The sequence below is a fragment of the Lepidothrix coronata genome, unplaced genomic scaffold (assembly GCF_001604755.1).
Source record: "Lepidothrix coronata isolate B3197 unplaced genomic scaffold, Lepidothrix_coronata-1.0 Scaffold48, whole genome shotgun sequence".
In the NCBI taxonomy this organism is placed as follows: domain Eukaryota; kingdom Metazoa; phylum Chordata; class Aves; order Passeriformes; family Pipridae; genus Lepidothrix; species Lepidothrix coronata.
Window position 1 is genome coordinate 4961676 of NW_016690228.1, and position 18915 is coordinate 4980590.

Sequence of the window (18915 nt, forward strand, 5' to 3'; positions counted from 1 at the left end):
GGCCTCCAACATAAACGGACTTGTTGGAGTGAGTCCAGAGGATGGCCATGAAGATGATCACAGGGCCGGAACACCTCTCCTATGACGACAGGCTCAGAGAGTTGTGATTGTTCAGCCTGGAGAAGAAAAGGCTTTGGGGAGACCTGAAAACAGCCTTCTAGTTCCTGAATGGGGCCTACAAGAAAGCTGGGGAGGGACTTTATACAAGGGAATGCAGCAATAGCACAAGGAGTAATGACTTCAAACTGAAAGAGGATAGGTTTACATATTAGGAAGTAATTTACTGTGAGGGTGGTGAGACACTAGCACAGGTTGCCCAGAGAAGTTCTGGATGCCTCATCGCTGGAAATGTTCAAGGCTTTGAGCAAGCTGGTCTAGTAAAAGGTGTCTCTGCCCATGGCAGGGGGGTTGGAACTAGATGATTTTAAGGTCCATGCCAACCCAGGCCATTCTATGTTTCTATGACTTGAAAGGACTTATATAAAACATTAATGTGAAAAATGAGACAATTTCCTGAAGGTTACATAGCTTTCATAGCCAAGCATTTGATAGGGACAGAACAGGTCCCATCTGAATAAAAACGTCTTCAGGACAGAACAGGTCCTGTCTGGATAAAAACTGATATGGGACACTGCTGATCCAAACTTGCCATGCTACCTAATTCAAGAAGGCTGAGAGAAAATTAGAGCTACTCTTGCAAAAGCAGTCATTCATTAGAAAATGCACAACAATGATCCAGCATGCTTGTCAAAATGTGCTGGGATTTACAGCAATAAATACTACTTGATTCAATCAAATGCTAACTTTTTCTTCACTTTTTGCCATTTAATGTGGCAACTAACAATTACATGCTGGATTCAGTACCATGATTCCTAGGCTCAGTTCAGGCAGAACCTTGTCCTCTGCATTTTGAATCTAACTATCATCTTCTCTAAGTACTGAAATACTAATGCTTGCATTTCTCAACAGTGGACATGCACTAAGAAATACAATTACCTTAAAACACTCCCATGTTCCGTTATAAACTTAAGAGGATATAAGCATCCAGTTTCACTGAAAACCAAAATTCTTTCTGGATTTTATTGCATTCTTTGGCTTTATATAAACATAAATAAGGGGGGAAAATTCTCAGATTAAATAGACAAATAGGAATTTGCAGAAAACAGTATGTATTGCATCCTGTGGTATGCAACTGTTTATAATGCTATGCTGTATAAACTAGCCATTTTTTGAAAAAGTTCAGTTACATATAAGTAGAAAAAAAAATTAAAAAATCACTGGTATAGCTTAAGTGAAGTCAAAAGCCTATAGAAGGGAGGATTTATACCTAAGGCATTTCATTACCTTTCAAACTAATTGTAGACATTGAGTTCTTTGTGAGAAACAGTACAAAATTTAACAGAAGAGTGTAAGGATTCCTTCTCTCAAGTATTGTGTTTCTGAAGAAACAGATCTCCTCTCTTATTGCAGACAGGATATATAGCACCTTTGTACAGTTTCTTTTATTTTTTTGAAATGTCAGAAAGTACAAAAACAATAACTCTCCCTTACAATGCAGTCCCTTGAATTGCTGCTTGAAATCAGTGCATGGTATAGGGATGTCAGCATTTCCTTTTGTGCAAAGTGGGAGATTCAGTACGGCTCCTACTATTGTTGATAATGGCAAAAAGAGTTCAAGATAACAAATTTCAAGTACACCTAGAAGGATATGAACTCTTTATCCCTAATGAGTCACCATTATCTGCTTCTAAAATTGTGCAGTTCAAGGTTTTTTTCGAGGCACTCTGGAGACTGTGGCTTGAATCTCATGGTCTTGGAATCAAACCTCTGAGCTGTCGCTGTTGTAATTATGTGGTAGCATCATTGGTTCATTGCTGCCTGCCTCGTTTGTGGCTTCTTTCTTCTCAGAATTTTGTTTCCATTTTAGCAGCAAAATGATAATTGCAATTAAGCAAATGGCAAGGAAAATGGCAGCAGCTCCACCAATGATTGTGACCATGCTGATTCCTGTACTTTGGTTATTCAGTTCTCTGGGGAGAACACCATTGACTGCAACCTCCCTTTGAGAGATCTGTTTCTTGCCAGTGCGATCTAGTGCTATGTGCTGTATGTTTGTTCCTCGGTTGTTTTCCATTCCAATGTCTTTTGCAAGTTCTGGGTCCTGCTCAACTCCCCTCTTCTGTCGTCTCTGTGTAGATGTTCCTGGGCTCCCACCACTAAAGAGCAAGTGGTACTGGTGCTCCACGCTCCTTTTGCCTATTCCACGGTTAGCATTCTCTTTGGAACGGACAGTGTAGATTGTATGGACGTACCACTCCCTACCCAAAGACACCTAGGAAGAAACATTTTTTTGTGTTTAAACACACACATACACAATTTGGACAGCACTATACGCAAGGGAAATCAATCTCTGTTCTAAACTGGTTGCTCGGACAAGCAATTTCAAAATCATGCACAGATAACACCCCACTACGTGCCAATGTGCACCAGAGAAGTCAGGTTTTCTGCCAAAATTTTAAGAGGGGTTAGTCTACATTCCTCTCTACAGCCAGACTCTATGGCTATCAGATGCAGATGAAGACAGCTATGGCCTTGGCATTTTTTCTGTACCATTAGTGTCAAAGGCCATAGAAAGTACCTTTAGCTGTGGACAGGCCACAGAGAAGGACCTTCCAGGACCTACCTGCCAGTGAATCAGGCCCTGGCTCTAATTCCATCTCACCATAAGAAAACAATTTTTTACTGTATGGTTGAATATTGGAACAGGGAGCCTTGGAGTCTCCTTTGTTGGAAATATTCAAAACACAACTAGACACGGTCCTCGGCAACCTGCTCTAGGTGATGCTGCTTTGAGCAGGGAGTTGGAACAGTCAATTTCCACAGGCTCCTGATAACTTCATCCATTCTGTGATTGTGTGACTCCCTGCAGTCTGTGTGAGATAATACTATCTTCTTTGAATTTCTCTTGTCTTTCCTGGATATATAATAAATTTGCCCTCCACAAGATCCAGTAGGCTTGTCTGAATACTGTCTTAAAGCTACTGACTGATAATGTAAACGGTTGCAGTCAAGTTTTGTTATTGTGAGAAATAACACATTTTTTATTTTACTCTACTTTTCCCAAGTCTTTTTCAGGATATACTATTGTTTCTTCATATTCTCATTCTTTTGACAGAATGATGATGAAAAATCACTGCATTATGGATTCTTCACATAAAAAAGATGAGGTTTCATTTTCCTGGAGGCAGATTTTGAAACCCTTTTTATATTGATAAGTAGGCTGTTTTCTTAAATATTCCATTACTTACAATGGGACCTTTAATACTGAAGTTGGTAGGATTAGGATAAAAGTCTCCTCCATACTTTTTCTACTCATTTATACACCTGAGTTTTGCATGTAGTTTTGCAAATACTAAAGGGACAAATAGTGAAGAGACAACTCTTGGATGGGTTATATAGATGAAAAGGGTGAATGCACACAGCTGAAGGATTATATATAATTTAGTAGCAGTTGCACCCTTTAGTTATCAATTTTTAGGCTTTCCACTGCTTCACACTGTGTGAGTTTGCAAGGAAAGAATTTTACAGAAAATTCTGAGTATCAACTAGCTTTTGATGAAATTCACTATAAAAGTTATAATTCTTTAATTTTGACTTTGAGAAGTGAGATGGGAAACAACAAAACATTCCTGTGTAACAAGAAACTTATTAAGTTCTTAGGAGAAATGCTTAAGAACAATCTGTAAATTTCTGATTAGTTTGTGGAATTAAACAAGAGAAAAGCAGAGTATCCCACAAAAATGTTTTAATAAGTGCTCCAAATTTATATCTAGTAATTTTTAAGCAATTATAATCGTATTTGACTGTCACTGGAATCAGAATAAATCTTTCTGTTGACTTCAGTATGACTTTCAGTTAACAACAGTACTTGTGCAAGTGTTTCTTTCTTGGTTCAGTACTAAAAAGATAACAGAAATCATACCTGAAATAGAGGAGTTGAGTCTACTTTAAATCCATCAGAGCCTGGCTGTTTAACTAACGGAATTGCTTCAGGATCATCTATTGCAAGTTTTGCATTAAAAAGCACATTTCCAAAGCTTGTGGCTTGTGTCTCTGGCTGAGCCTTGTCCTGTGTGGAGGAAAAAAAGTTTGTAAACCACGAATTTATTTCTTCTAGGAAGATATTTACATGCAATGTATAAATTGTGTAATTTACACATGCTATTTTATGCAATATAGTGAAATACCAAGAGAACAGACATGAGAAACAGTTGTAGTCACTTCTGAATTGTACTAAATTCTATTTAATCTCTTGCCTGAAGATATTTTTTTTCTGGAATACAAGGGAGAAACACTAGAGAACAATCATAGCTACACTTCTTAAATAAAAAAGATACATAAAAATGGTCTGAAATGAAAGTAAGAAGTCTATTTCCCACCCTAAAGAAGCTACATTTCATTTTATTAACAGACATTCACATAAATTTTTTTAGCTAATTATATAATCATCTTAATTAAAGTTAACTCTAAAAGTTGGGCATCAGGTTTGTAGTTACCTAGCTTACTCTATAGTTATTTTCAGAAGGGAAATTATCTCAGATATTCTAAGACATCTCTCTTTCCCTATGAATTACAGAGGTGACCTAGATGACTAACTTTACACTATACACTACATTTTGGGTGGCTAAATAGGAAACAGATTCCAATCCTTAACTTGCATGTCTCCTAAGGCTCTCTCTCTAGTCAATGGATATAGACAGCACAGAAAAGAAGCCCATCTTGGGATTCTAAGTTAGGTCAAACTCTTATTGAAGGCAGTCCCCAGAAAGATTAAGAATAGAACCAGGAGGGTGAAAGGCAAGATATTGCCTCCATCAGTTCATGTTAGCCTGGAGGTTGAGTTGAAAATTTGGTGCCATCAAGAACATTTTAAAGAACGGTTGGTTTCTGGATAAAAGAGAAGTTAGAAAAAAATTAAAAAATATATATGTGCACCCTCCCAGAATTAGAACACTTACCACAATCTTAAATCTGTACAGAAGGGATGGTGAATCAGCAAGGCACCCATATTCAGTGTTGGATGGATTATATTTGGGTACATATCCATCAGCTCCTGTGCACAGGAAAACCTTCTCGATGCTACAGTAGAAGGAATCACCCAAATTCTGCACTGGATCCACCATCACCCGACCATATATGATATCACCTGTAAACAGTGCATAGAGTTCACATTGTGTTAGACTGGAACACTTAGCCCAGTTCTGAGGCTAAGTTGATAAGCCTAGTCAAGAACCTTAGTGCAACGAGCCCAAAACCTTATTCCTATCTTGTTTTGACTGAAACAGGATCCTGATAGTGAGGAATTCAAATTAAATGTGCATGATCTGTGCACAATTATACCTTCTGAGAAAGCAACATCGCTTTCTTGCCCAAAGCCCATTGAGCCATCAGATAGCCACAGTGTCTTTTTGGAGAGGAGGAACATCTGGGTATTCAAGCTGAACTCAGCAGCCACTGGGTCGCTGACCTAAAACACAAAAGCATAAAGCTGTTCAACAAGTATTCTTTAATGACTCTTAAAACATAAGCATGACCTCCCATACATTACTTATCAGCTCCTTACATCTACATGCAAAAATACAGTTTAACAAAAAGATTTCTTTGTACTAGACATAGTTCATTTTACATGCAACCTCTGGATTATCTGCATCTGTGATATTTGGTAGTATTCTAGGTTAGTTTCTTTCCACCACATTTTTCCAAATCCCAGGTAAGGAGGTGCACAGATCAACTTATGTGGGGATAATATGAGGAAAAGATTTCCCTCAAAAACTTCTCTCCCTCTGACTCATGAGAGCCTGTTTTCTCTAACCCATTTTCATTCTTACACTCAAGTCTCACCTCTGCTCTGATCCTCTGCCAATTATTTAAAGTACAGATTGCTGAGGATTTATTTGCAAGCATCAGTTCTTCTGACGTGCTGCAGGATATCAGATCGCGCATGTGAAAATGCACCAAACTGTTTGAACAACTTTTTATGCTAGCATTTATCTTTATATATTTGACACAGTTATCTATGGTTCTTCCTTGATTACAAGAATAAAATAAGTCAGTACTATCAGCAGCAGGTTCTCATGGGACCATATAATGGAAGATAGAAGGCAAAATATAAAGGGACATAATAAAAGAGAAATAAATACAATGAACAGAAGAACTGGGGGGGAAGCTAAAGATTAAAAAGATGTGTGTACCTAAATAAACAATGTGGAAGACATACACATTAAAAAAAAAAAGAAAATAACAAGAGGCCACTAAACGAATAAAAAAATGATAACATATATATGCATATTTATGTACATATATGTATAAGTGTGTGGAAAGGAAGGAAGGAAAACAAAAAAGAAAACATTCTTGCTGGCTCATGGACAAGGGTCCATTTCACAATATAGTGTCAAAACTATCAAAGAAATGGGATTTAGCAAGGAAAATGTATAGCTGAAACATTTTTATAAATGCACTGTTACTCTTCAGAAAGAGTAACCCTACCACCATAGCCTTTTCACAGAAATAACGATTAAAAAAATAATTTCCATTCTCTTGGAATGCTTCCTTCTAAATGCCTGGGATTCAGGCTATTGTGTTGCAGTCCCATAGCTTCAAATACTTGACAGCCACAACTGGTTTCCAGCTGTTTTTAAAAGAGAAACAACAACCATGGCCTCATCAAGCTCTTCCTGAGCAGCGCAAATGTCCACTGCATAAGAAACAAGAAGGATGTATTCAGCTAAAGGACTGGATTTCAGGCACACAGTTTACAAGAACAGTGAGAGCAATGGCCTGGGTGAATACTGTGTGTATTGCTATGAATACATCTCTTAGGCATTCTATTTTAAATTACTATTTTTATTTCAGTTTTACATGTAAGTCTCAGTGCTGCCAGGAGGCAACACATAGCTGTTATTTATGATAGTAATTTAAGTGTAATTATTGTAATGGGCATTTGAGATGTTTTAAGCAAGACTTCTTAAAAAAATAATCTGTGAGGATCTGCTGGGTGAGAAGAGTAACTATCAATATACTCTTCCTATTTGCCATGTCCATCAGCTCTGCATATGGATGATCTGGAGACAATGCAGATCACTCATGGTAGACAATCCCACCTCCATGGGATTAAAGCCCATGTGATATTTGCCACCTCAAGAAGCAGAGAACTCTTAAGATTGGTCCATCCCAGAGAAGCAAGTATCCTGATTATGGAAGTGTGTCTGTCAGGAAATAGTCATATACATCTAAAAATGGAGATGCTGAAAGGGATAAAGCAAAGCCTGGAGGCTGAATACTGTTAATCTTCAGAAAGTGAGACAGAGTGAGACAATAGTAATACAACCCTCACTAGTGTTTCAGGATACCTGCTTCATTCCTCAGGGAGCAAGGAGAGAGAAAAAAGGAGATGTGCAGATGATATATGTTAAAGAAGGAAATGTTGAAACTCCAGAGAGGAAACACTAAATACATTGTCATCTTGATGTTTGAATCTAAAAATGGTTCCTCACTCGTGAACAGTGAAAAAAATTGTGAAGGAAATTAGAACAAAAAGTTTCCAAGGAAATTAAAACCCTAATATTAAAAATCCCAAGAAAGTAATTCAGTACAGGAGCTGAAGCACTAGACAAAGAATTGGGGGATACAACTCCTGTCCTGCTTCATCATTTTATCACTAGACTTTACAGTCAAAGTCATTTTGGTCCAGTTATAACACCTATACTCGCTGATTTCAGAGAGTCAGAGAGTGGTTTGGGTTGGAGGGCACATTTAAAGATTATCTCACCCAACCTCTCTGCAATGGACATGGACGTCTTCCACTAGACCAAGTTGCTCAGAGCACCATCCAACCTGGCCTTAAACACTTCCAGGGATGTGGCATTTCACAACTTCCCTGGGAATCTGTGCCAGTGTCTCATCACCCTTATTATAAAAAGTGTTCTCTTTATATCCAGACTAAACCTACTCTCTTTAAGAGGGTAGATACTGCCTACTGAATTTGTACTATTGTACTGCTACCAATTGCTGGTTTTTTGGGACCTGCTTTAAGTCCACATAGTGTTTCAATCTATGATCATATGGAACAATATCATGGGCCACAGAATTTCCTGAACCTCTTTTACTATGAGTATCTCAAGAAAAAGAGATGGTCTTGGTTTGAAAATTCTTGGTGATGGGGAATTAACTGGCCACAGTCTATGACACTGTTGCAACTTTGTACCTTATGCCTATTTTGAATTGAGGTACCTGAAATTTCCATATACTGTATTATTAAAGCTTTATCTGATATAATGACCCCTATAGTATCTATTTATTCGAAGGCAGTTCTAATTCTTAGTCATAGTTCTAAGTTCTTAGTCATAGGCTACTTCCAGGTGAGAGTTAGGTCTCTCCTTAGGCTACTTTGTCCCTTTTGCAATGATTTTTGCAGGTTTTTGAACTTTCTTTGAAATATCAACATCGTATTGTCTATACACAAGTTGTGGTTTAGCATTGCTATGAATTGCTTTAGAGTCCCTAGAAGCAGATTAAAAATGCCAGACAAAGGTCGAAGTGCTGAACTATTATAAATTCCCCTCACCCACTCCATTCAAACTTTTTCAAAATGTTTTGCTAATTAACTCTGAGAAGGCAGGTTTCACATCAGATCATGTATCATCCCTCTGCTTTTCCAGGACTTAATGCCCTATCAGGAACCATTTATTCTCCCATAGCTGGCATATTGCCAAATGAAAGCATAAAGACTGCATACATTCCCTTGTGTACTCTAGCTAATTCAACAGAAAAGTGATTGTGTATCCCTGACTGATCTGGATCAGATTTATACTGTAAGATGATTTAATGGCATACATCTGTACTATTAATGAGCATAAAACCACAGCCACACTGTTCCAGTATTAGCTGTATTGGCTCCAAATAACAGAAAAGTATATAATTTCCTTTACAGCTGAGCTTTGTGAAAGGTATGCTGTTTGCCTGTTCTTATGTTCCCATATGATCCATATTGCTATGGATCAGATTTGTTTCAGCCACTTTTGTGTCTTAAAGCTAAGCATTTTACCAGTGTTGATTATCTACACTTCTTCTACAGCCAGTGAAGGAAGTTATAACTTAGGGCTGAATGAACCTTCCTCTGGAGGACACGCTTCTAATACCAGAGACCTACTTCTGATTTTGTGTCAGATGAAAACCTTCTGATAATTGTTTTATATTTTTCTAATTACTTGATAAAATTGATTCCTACCAAAGCCAACAGACAAGAAAAGAATTCCCAAACGTTACTATCACATCACAGTAACTAGCCTCCAAGCCTCAAGGTCAGTGACCTTCTTATTGACTATTAAAGACTGGTCACGCATTGAGGAAAAAGTCCATTTATGCTCCTACATTTGCCTTTCCCAGTTGGGTAAAACTGATTATTTAGCAGGAGAGGAGTATGTGCTGTCCCACCAATTTAGAAATGCTTTGTTTATAAGCAAGTAAATTCAGTTCCCAGTGCTATTATTACGAGACCAACACAGGCAATATGGGAATCAAACTAAAAAGAAAACACAACGAAGGTATCATTGGAATGGTACCTGCTGGAATCGGATATCCAGATCAAAAGTGATTGGCTCTCTAGGATTGCAGATCACTGGCAGGCTGTACTCCTGATGTGGAGCAGTGGTACAGGCTATCAGCTTCACAGTGTATGTTCCAGAATAGTCTCGAACCTAAACACAGACAGAGATAAAGAGGTAGCTGTACCACCAGATCCTAGCCAACAGGCTAGGGCAATAGAAGACATAGTGAAGGCTGAGGTTTTACCGCAAAATCTGAGACAAAGCTCCACTGCTGTACTGGCTGGTTGTAGGTTGGCTCACTTCGGATGAGGCTGAGGCTAAATGTTAGGCCTGGGTGATCAGCTGACATAACCATGGAAATTAGAGATGAAGCTAGAAAGATGCCAAGAAACAGATTTGTCACCTTTAGTGTTTCATTGCAAACTCTCAGAGCCTGAAAAACATTTCCAATAATTCATAAACCATAATGCCATAGCTGATGTTAATACCTTTACAGGGCACTGGGTTTTATTAACTGAAATTAACAAACCATTTACAGTCAATTCAGTGGGGCCTCCTTGATTGTTGTTCAAGTGTCTATTCAAGGGTTGCTTTTGGACTGCACAAGAACTGTATGAATACTAAATTTAACAGACAGGCAAAACAGTGACAGTGGAAAGGCAAAGATCTGTTATCTGTCCTGTTTTAAACTTGGAATGTCAGCCCAGGGAAACATAACACAGTTTCTCTTAGCAATGGAAAGCTTTTGGCACCACCCAATAGGCAAAGCCTAACATGCAAAGAGGACAGCTGAGAAAAAGTAGAAGTACTATGAAGGAGTTTTATAGGTTTAAAAACCCCTGAGTTAAACTAAAGGAGATTTCTTAATTGTTTTTTCCCTTCTCATTGTTGTTCAGCAGATTTAATTTAGTTAGATAATCTTTTCCATGGCTGGCATTCATGCTCAGTTTTATGTCCATACACAGAGTCCTACACCTGCAATTATTCTGAATAAAGGCATGAGGTTTAAACAGATTAAATTGCAGGAACAGATCCTCAGCAATAATTAATTGAATGTCAGTGAGAACGTTATATTAACTGAGTGATACGATGCTTTTTCTTGCTCTCTGAAAAAGGTCTAAATAACCCAGAAAAGCTTCAAGTTAGAAAAGAAATTTTAATGCTATATAAGTTCCTAGGGCAAAATAACTAAACAGTAATCATAACCACTGGATTAAAACCACAAATCTGTAGATCTCTAATGGACAGAATGGCCTAGATCTTCATCTTTCATGAAACAGACTCTTGATCAAGTGGAACTATCTGCTTTCTATCACATTCATCCACGTTTCAACATGTTTGACAACCTGAATACAGTCATCAATGTCAAGTAAGAAATCTCAAGTAGAGGAAAAATCCTTATTCAAAGAGCACAGTATACAAAAATAAAGTCAGATATCAGTAGCAGAAATAGAAAAAATTGAATAGCATAAAATTTGGGAGGGTTGTCTTTGTTTGTATAGTACTGCTAAAGTGTAGATTACGCTTACCAGGATGGGACATAACAAATAGGCCATGAAACCGGGCTTCAGTCTTGAAGTTGACAACCAAGCGCCCCTCTTCACTAATACGCATGCTGGTTGGGTACAGGGAACCTGGCAGCAAAACAACAATTAACAAGGTTTGTTCCACTTGCAGATGACAAGTAAATCACACTCCTATGAAACACCAGACCCACTCTTCCATTTCTTGTCATGCCAGCTGTTTGGGAGGGGTCCTGCTGGCACTTTTTGAGTTGTCTCAAGATTATTATCGAACAAGAATTTACACAGCGAGGCCTAGAGTTTTCACAACAGCTTCCAAAGCGCACATAGAATTTCCCGGTGAAGTCATGCTTTCACATGTTACCATGGACCTACATAGCTGCTCCAGTAGCCTGAGAAAACATCCACACAGCACAGTCTGTGCTTGTGTTCGGACAACAGGCATGGTCAACTGTCAGGGGAGTCTGCAGAAGGAAGAACAGCTGCTTCAGAGATACTCTTTAGCAGTGCCTACTGTGCCAAGGCAGGAACCACCAGCATTTAGTTGTAGCAATTGGTTGTGACTTCCACAGCAATTTGTGTTGGGGTGCTTCAATCTGTGAAACTCATTTTGACAGACTTTGCATTGCTGGGAAGTTTTGGCATGAATTTGGCCCAAAACACAGTCTTATGCCTTTTAATTTCACATTGCAAGGTCTTGCTTACATGTCAGAAGCGGTTTAGGGCTGTAGCTTGCAGCCAAGTCCCTTTTTCTCTAGAATTCTGCAAAGCTTCAGAATTCAGGCATTTCCTCCAGTGATCCTTTACAAAGAGCCAGTGATGTTCTATCATTCTGCTCGCCAGGAAAAAGAAGGAAAGAGGAATGTTCCCCCATGAATGTGCTGGCAACCAAATGCACTCACCAGTGTGAATGTATACTACCTGTATAAAATCACCCGTACCAATCATATTTATTGGTACATTAGAAATATATGTCTCTCTATATATGTATGAATTACGGTTTTAGAAGACCTTGACTGCTTCACAGTGTTAAGTAGAATTTATGTAGAACAATTATATGAATTTAGAGTTACGGAAGTAAACAAGAAACTAGTTAACTCCTCCATGCTAAGAAAAATAGCTGCTCAAAAAATACTACCCAAATCAGATCGGGATATGCTGGAGGTCTAATCTCAGATGCCTCCCTCTTTATCATATACTTTATCCCAGCTGTTTTCAAAGGGAACTGTCAAAGTTCAGCATCTCCAAAGATCTGGTCATCAGCTTCTTAAAAAGAGAATTAAAAAAAATTAAAGCATCAAATACAGGAAATGGCGGCATAGATGCCCCACATAACTCCTGAGACAGAGGATTAGAACTGGTTGTTATTTGGTGACCAGCACATCACATAATTCTTGGCATGTAGCTTATTCTTTAGGCATGGCATGATGTGCTTTATTCTTCATGCACTGTAGATTCCCCTTGACACTCCTCATTTCCTGCTCCTTAAACATAAAGACAGAAATTGCACAGCAATGACTTCTGTAATCCATATACAGAGTTTGCAGAAACAAAAAATGATTTTATGTTCTCTGGAGTCCTGAAATTGTGTAGGTGCATGTAAATAACTACAGCTGGTGCCTGTATTCTAACTTAGGTTGAGAGAGATATGGGACACATGAAGCTTAATGCTGGAAAATACTATGTAAATTTTCATAAATAGAACAACACAGCATAAAGTTGTAACTATATATATTATAATCTTGCACACACAACTGTACGTCTCTACTTTTAAAAAATAAATTAACTTTTTACAAAGATAAATTCTGTAATGATATAGTTTGATTTGTTGACTAGTTACATTCACAAACATTTATTGACAGTATCTAACACATTTACAGAAAGTTTCACAGTTTACTACTTTAAATACAGAACAGGCTATTATCCTCATAATATATTTGTTTCTTTTGCATATTTCACAATGTTTTCAAAATATCAAAAGTTTCTGAACCTGGCAATTCATAGCCAGGAAAAATGGCATCACAGAAAACCTTCAATTTTTTTTCACTAAAGTGCAAACATCTTGTGTGATAACAAAATATGGTTACACAGTGCACCTTGAGGTTCTGAGTAGAAATAATTTTTTAATTTTTGTAGATTTACTTCAAATATAATAGTAAAATTGTCTTTCTTTGCAATAAAAGCACTGATGTCAACTTTACACAGTTTTTATAAACACTCCAGCAGAGACGTGTGAGCACTAGGAACTGATAGATTGTTTGCAAATGATAATAAATAGTAATTTTTAATTTTTTTTTAGTATTGGAATGATTGAAAAATCATCCTACTGTGTGTAAATTATAGTATTAGTAACAGAGCATGAGTTCTGTGCAAGGAAATCCAACACTCACCTTGGAGCTCTGCTTCAGGGGGGCTACCGATCCCATCCGTCCACAGGATGGCAGTGTCATACACAAAAGTCAACCGAAGCTCTGACTGTAGGTCGAAATGCTGCCAGCCTCCTACACCCACAGGAGAGTGGAAAACATAAGAGACGTACAAAGGGACTCTCAGTGTGACATAGGACTGTACTAAGTTGAGAACCTATAAAAACAAAAATTATACACTAGGGTTAGTGGTCCTGATAGGCAGCATTGCACAGGTAAGCCAAATGCAAGAGAAAGGGAAGACAGACCTTCAAATAAATATTGTGACTGAATCAAATTCTCTCTTTTTGCACATTATAGATGAAGTGCAAAACCACATTTCAAGGTTTTCAGCTTAGCTTACATATCTTTAAATTCCATTTCTGTATTTCAAACTGATAATGACTTCTTATAACACATAACCCTCTCAATTTTGACTCATCATTTTTGTTCAGGTTTTCTTAATACATAAACAACATAAATACAAATGAAGGCTTTAGAAATTTTTCATATATCCTTTTTCATTTTCTCTATCCTTGTGCTTTAACCAACTCCTTTGCTTACCTTCTTCTGTTACTATCATCTAAGAAGCATTCCTGGAAGACACCGAAATTGCTCAGACATTATTGCAAGACTGAGTCCTTGGACTGTACTTACTCATCTTTGCAACTATTTCTTCCTTTTTGCATGGATAGTAGCTAACATATGGCATGCAAAAACACAAATCACATTTTCTCACTGTTTGGAAGAACTAAAAATAATATGCAAGTTGATATGGATTTAAAAATAGACCCTTTATGCAAAACAAGAGTGCTGTAATTATCAAAGAATTACATATTATTTATATCTATTTTGATGAAAAAAGAGAAGAAGAATAGTGTCAGTAAACTGTCACCTCTTAAGATAGCTCTTACATGATTCACGGATCCAAACTTTTCCAAAGAGACTTTGTATTTATGTTTTGTTACAAATACTTTTTCATTCATATATCTCTGATTAGAAATGTGCAATACAGATCCTTTTAGACCATTCTGGATTTTCTCAGAAATAATCATGGAAGGAAAGACACTGAGATCATCTCCCAGTGGGAAACTTTTCAAAGGCACAAATATTGTTAATACTCATTTACTTCCAATAGAAATTCCATATATAAATTTGTACATCTGAACATTTCCCTGGAGTGATTTCCTTACATTCTTCTAAAGAGTGTTTTGCACTATTAAAAACTCCCAGCATTCAAATTTTACAAGCTATGTAAAAATCAAACTGTTTCTGGGTTCACCCAGTGGCATGTCAGGGAGCTGAACGTCCATTACCTCACAGCTGCTTTACATTTCCAAATGCCTGACAAAACTTTTAGTAATATGATGAAACCACAAATTTACTGCTTGCAGTAACTAAATACTCTAAACTAATTAGCTTTAATTCACTAAAGGAAATATTTGTATTTGCCACAACTCGCTTTCACGTGTGACGCTCCTTGATCTACACAGTATGCTACCAAAACCCTTTCAACGTATTGTTTGTATCATTCCACAATATGTGCTAGCATTTAGACAGTAAACAGTCTGGAAACACACAGAATCACAGAATTGTCAGGGTTGGAAGAGATCTCTGGAGACCATCTAGTTCAACTCCCCTGCCAAGGCAGGGTCGCCTAGAGCAGGTGACCCAGAAATGCGTGCAAGGGAGTTTTGAATGTCTGCAGAGAGGGAGACTCCCCGATCTCCCTGGCCAGCTTGTTCCAGTGCTCTGCCACTCTCAATGTAAAGAAGTTTTTCCTCATGTTGAGGTGAACTTTTCATGGTTTAGTTTACAGCCATTACTCTTCGTCCTGTCACTTGGCACCACTGAAAAGAATCTGGCACCACTGAAAAGTAAAACAGTTACACAGACTGGTAGATGAGTTGAGATGCTATAGTTGTAGATTATTTTATATTAATGCTTCTTTGTTGGCTTTACATAAACACAGTTGAGAACTTCTATTTGGAACAACAACAAAAAAAAGGATTTCTTCTCTATATGTATTGGATGACAAACAGAAGTTAGACAAAAATATTATTCTTTAGTAGCAAGTTTATCTTTGTGATACCTACCTGCACGGGTATCTGAGCAATTATTTTGGACACAGATTTGCTAAGTTGTTCCAAATAACAACACAGTATTCTCACTTCTATAAAAAAACATAGCTATGATGTAGCTCTGGAGTGCCTCATGGTTTGCCTTTGATTCAGGAATAACCTCAAAAATTTGTCGTTTCCTGGAAGTGTATCAAGAACTGAATATATGTGGCAGTATAATGAACATGTTTCTATTGTAAGGTCATTCCAGACAAACTGTGTTGGCTTTTCTCTATGTGTTTTTGTTCTACATCTGCATGATGTACAGTAACAATTAGACACTGAAGTCAAAGATCTGAAATTCAGTTTGCCTGTGAGGAGGAGACAAAAGCACATGGAAGAGGATTTAATATATGTCTATTATTCTCTTGAACAGAAGCATACACAATGCTAAATGAAAAAGTAGAGGACTGAAATATCAAAGTGAGAATTTAATGACCTTGAGGACTAGAATAATAGTTGTGAGATGAAATTTTATAGCTTAAAGTATAAGGTAATAGAAACCAGTCACAGAGATTTCTGGTAGAAATGAAAGACACTTGTTAGAAACAACAGAGGGGAAAAAAATTTGGTATGTGAGTTGATCACAGCATAACTATGATCTTCCTATCTTCTGCATGTGCTATGATCCTAAGACAAACTGAGGAATGAGGCGGAAATTAGAAGCATATAAGTCATTATACAGAGCACTAGTGAGAGCTTATCTGGAAGAGCTTTGATCATCCATGCTTGAAAAAGTCTAATTTGCATTGCAGATTGTACAAAAAGGAATCAACATAATCACCAGAATGGCAAAACTATCTGATGAGAAGAGTCTAAAATAGTCAGGTTGTTAAGCCTAGCACGACAAAGGCTGAGAGGGAATAAGAATGCTGTCTATATACATCAGGAGACGAACAGCGGAGAAGGGCTACTGATGATGAACGATGGTGCTGACATGGGAACAAACGGGCATGAGATGGCCATGACAAATACAGGTTAGAAATCAGAAGAATTTCTAGCCCTCAGTGTGGTGGCATTCAACAGGAATAGTGAGGCCATGAAATCTGGTTAGTTTCTAGATTAAGTTTACTAGAGTTTGAACAACATTATGTAGAGTTAAAACAGTAGCCTGGACAGGGGGATCCACAAAAGCGCTTCTAGCTGAGTATCTTATGCCACCTCAATTAAAAAAAACAAACAAAACCTCCTTTCAAAGCTTTTCTTGATTTTCAAGTACAAGGTATCATCAGGTCTTCATGAATATTGTACATAAAGAAATCCCTTAATGAGGTTTTTAAGACACATTTTAGAGTTTTCTCTACTCCATTCAATGGGACCCTAGTGCTAGTGAGATCAGAGCATTTGTACTGGTGGAAATCTAGTAGTAGGATCCCTTCTGGGGCAAGTTTGCTGGAAACACTGCTCCTCTGACGTACATTACCATTACTCATGGGAAAATCTGAAACTCTCTCCATTTCTAGGACCCTAGAATTTAAAAGGTTCTTTCCTTTTAGTAAAATCTGCAAGAGACGTCTAGACAGCAGGGCTGTTTGCCCCAGCCTGGAATTTATTTGTGTACATCTATGTGCTTCCATCAGCATAGCTGCCCTTACATGTGATTCCTGGCATGTGGGAAGAGGAAGGATTTCTTGCTAAAAGCTCATTGAGTTTTTATGCACACAAACCCTTCCTTATGCACTCATGGATTTGCAGGTGTGGAGGCAAACCTACAACACTGATAGTCAGAGAATTACTGAATAAATAATTTTCTCTCTTCTGACAGTAAATGAAAACTTTTAAGGGCCTATTGTTTCTACAAGGGGAAATCTACTCTTCCATAGGCAGAAAAATCTCAAGATGTGCTATATGAAAGAACCTTTTGATACAATAAAAATAAAATACAGAGGAAGTTGACTGCAGGGGAAAACTGTGTCAAAGTGAGCAGCCACCTCCTTGCCCCCACTCCTCAAATGAATCAATGGAATGTGTTACACAGATGGAGGACTCTTACTTCTCTAGTCCTCTTAATAACACTGTTGAGACAAACATGAGAAAACATTCTTTCCATTGAATTATCTTTCTTTTCCAGCACTGCCTGCAAAGCCTATTGAAAGCAGCCAGCTGTTCATACTATATCTCAATGTGACACTGATGAGACCAAAATGGTAACTTAGAGCTCTGTAAATGTAGGATCAGCTTAACTGCTGTGGGAAGACAGAACAGGTGCATTACGTGCATACATCATATGCACAGGAGATTTTACCAGTGGCAATGACAAAATTACATTCACTAACATCAATTTTAAACCATAATAAGTGGGTGTGAATTTTAGCCTTGTGATACCGGGAAAGAAATACAAACTACAGCTACATCCCAGCTGAACTGAGGAAACTGTGTCTACTACTCTGTGACAATGCCAGGTCTGGAGAACCAGAGAAGACAGAAGACAAAAACTGTTCCAAGCAGGGAACAGACGCTTACAGTTAATATCTGGAAAAATGTAGATAACAAATCATCAAGTAGCACACCTCAGAATTCATGTGTGTGAGAAAAGAACATGATTTATACTCAACATTGCTATAAGTAGAGTTTCATGCATTTTCTTTGCAAGATAAATTATCACAGAGCATCAGATCCGGTTTTGAATACTGAAAATTCTCATTTAAGACTTAGGAATTATTAATGGGAGTTTTATAGGTGTTCTTTTGTTCCTCTTTCAAATCAAACTGCCAAACTTCATTAAGTAAAAAACATAATTATTTTGAGAATCTGTCACATAACAAGTGAGAATATTTACAATAAAAAATATTTTCAGTAAAGAGTTTGGGGCTTGGCCTCTGTGCTGCATTTATAGTGTGCTTTATTTAGCTGGCTTACATTTCCAGAAGACAGAACTTGGCAGTGAGTGTGTATGTACACTGACAGTACTAATAAAATCAGAATTAGACATTAGAAATAAATATATATATTTATATTATATATATATTTCAATGAAACAGGTTTTACATGAAAATTCTATTTTTGTCCTCCAAATTGCCATCTCATTTTCTATTGTGTCTACTTGCTATGTCTGTGAATTTGAGCCACGCAAGTTTAACAATGCTATCAATTAACTGCATACAGAATGTCAATATGGTAAACCTAAGATTTGGCCCCAACAAGGAACTCAGCCAGGTAGGTCACAGGTGAAATGCAAAGCATTGTTTAAAGAAGTCTGAATGGAGAGGAAAATGCAATACAGCCTTGAAATGCCAGTTTCTTGAAAAAATTTAACCTCTGA

At 37.5% G+C, this 18915-nt stretch overlaps 1 protein-coding gene across 1 annotated transcript in view; it reads right to left on the reverse strand.

Moving 5' to 3' along the window:
• Positions 1-373: 373 nt before the first annotated feature.
• The window catches only part of FREM2 (FRAS1 related extracellular matrix protein 2), a 124828-nt gene continuing 106286 nt past the window's right edge, over positions 374-18915 (reverse strand). Inside the window, exons 17-24 of the mRNA XM_017815171.1 lie at positions 13519-13711; positions 11135-11239; positions 9850-9977; positions 9621-9755; positions 5401-5527; positions 5019-5206; positions 3983-4129; positions 374-2332 (exon numbers count right to left, since the gene is read on the reverse strand). Coding sequence (XP_017670660.1) covers positions 1820-2332; positions 3983-4129; positions 5019-5206; positions 5401-5527; positions 9621-9755; positions 9850-9977; positions 11135-11239; positions 13519-13711 — 1536 coding nt within the window. The 3' untranslated portion in view covers positions 374-1819. The remainder of the gene's footprint in view (positions 2333-3982; positions 4130-5018; positions 5207-5400; positions 5528-9620; positions 9756-9849; positions 9978-11134; positions 11240-13518; positions 13712-18915) is intronic.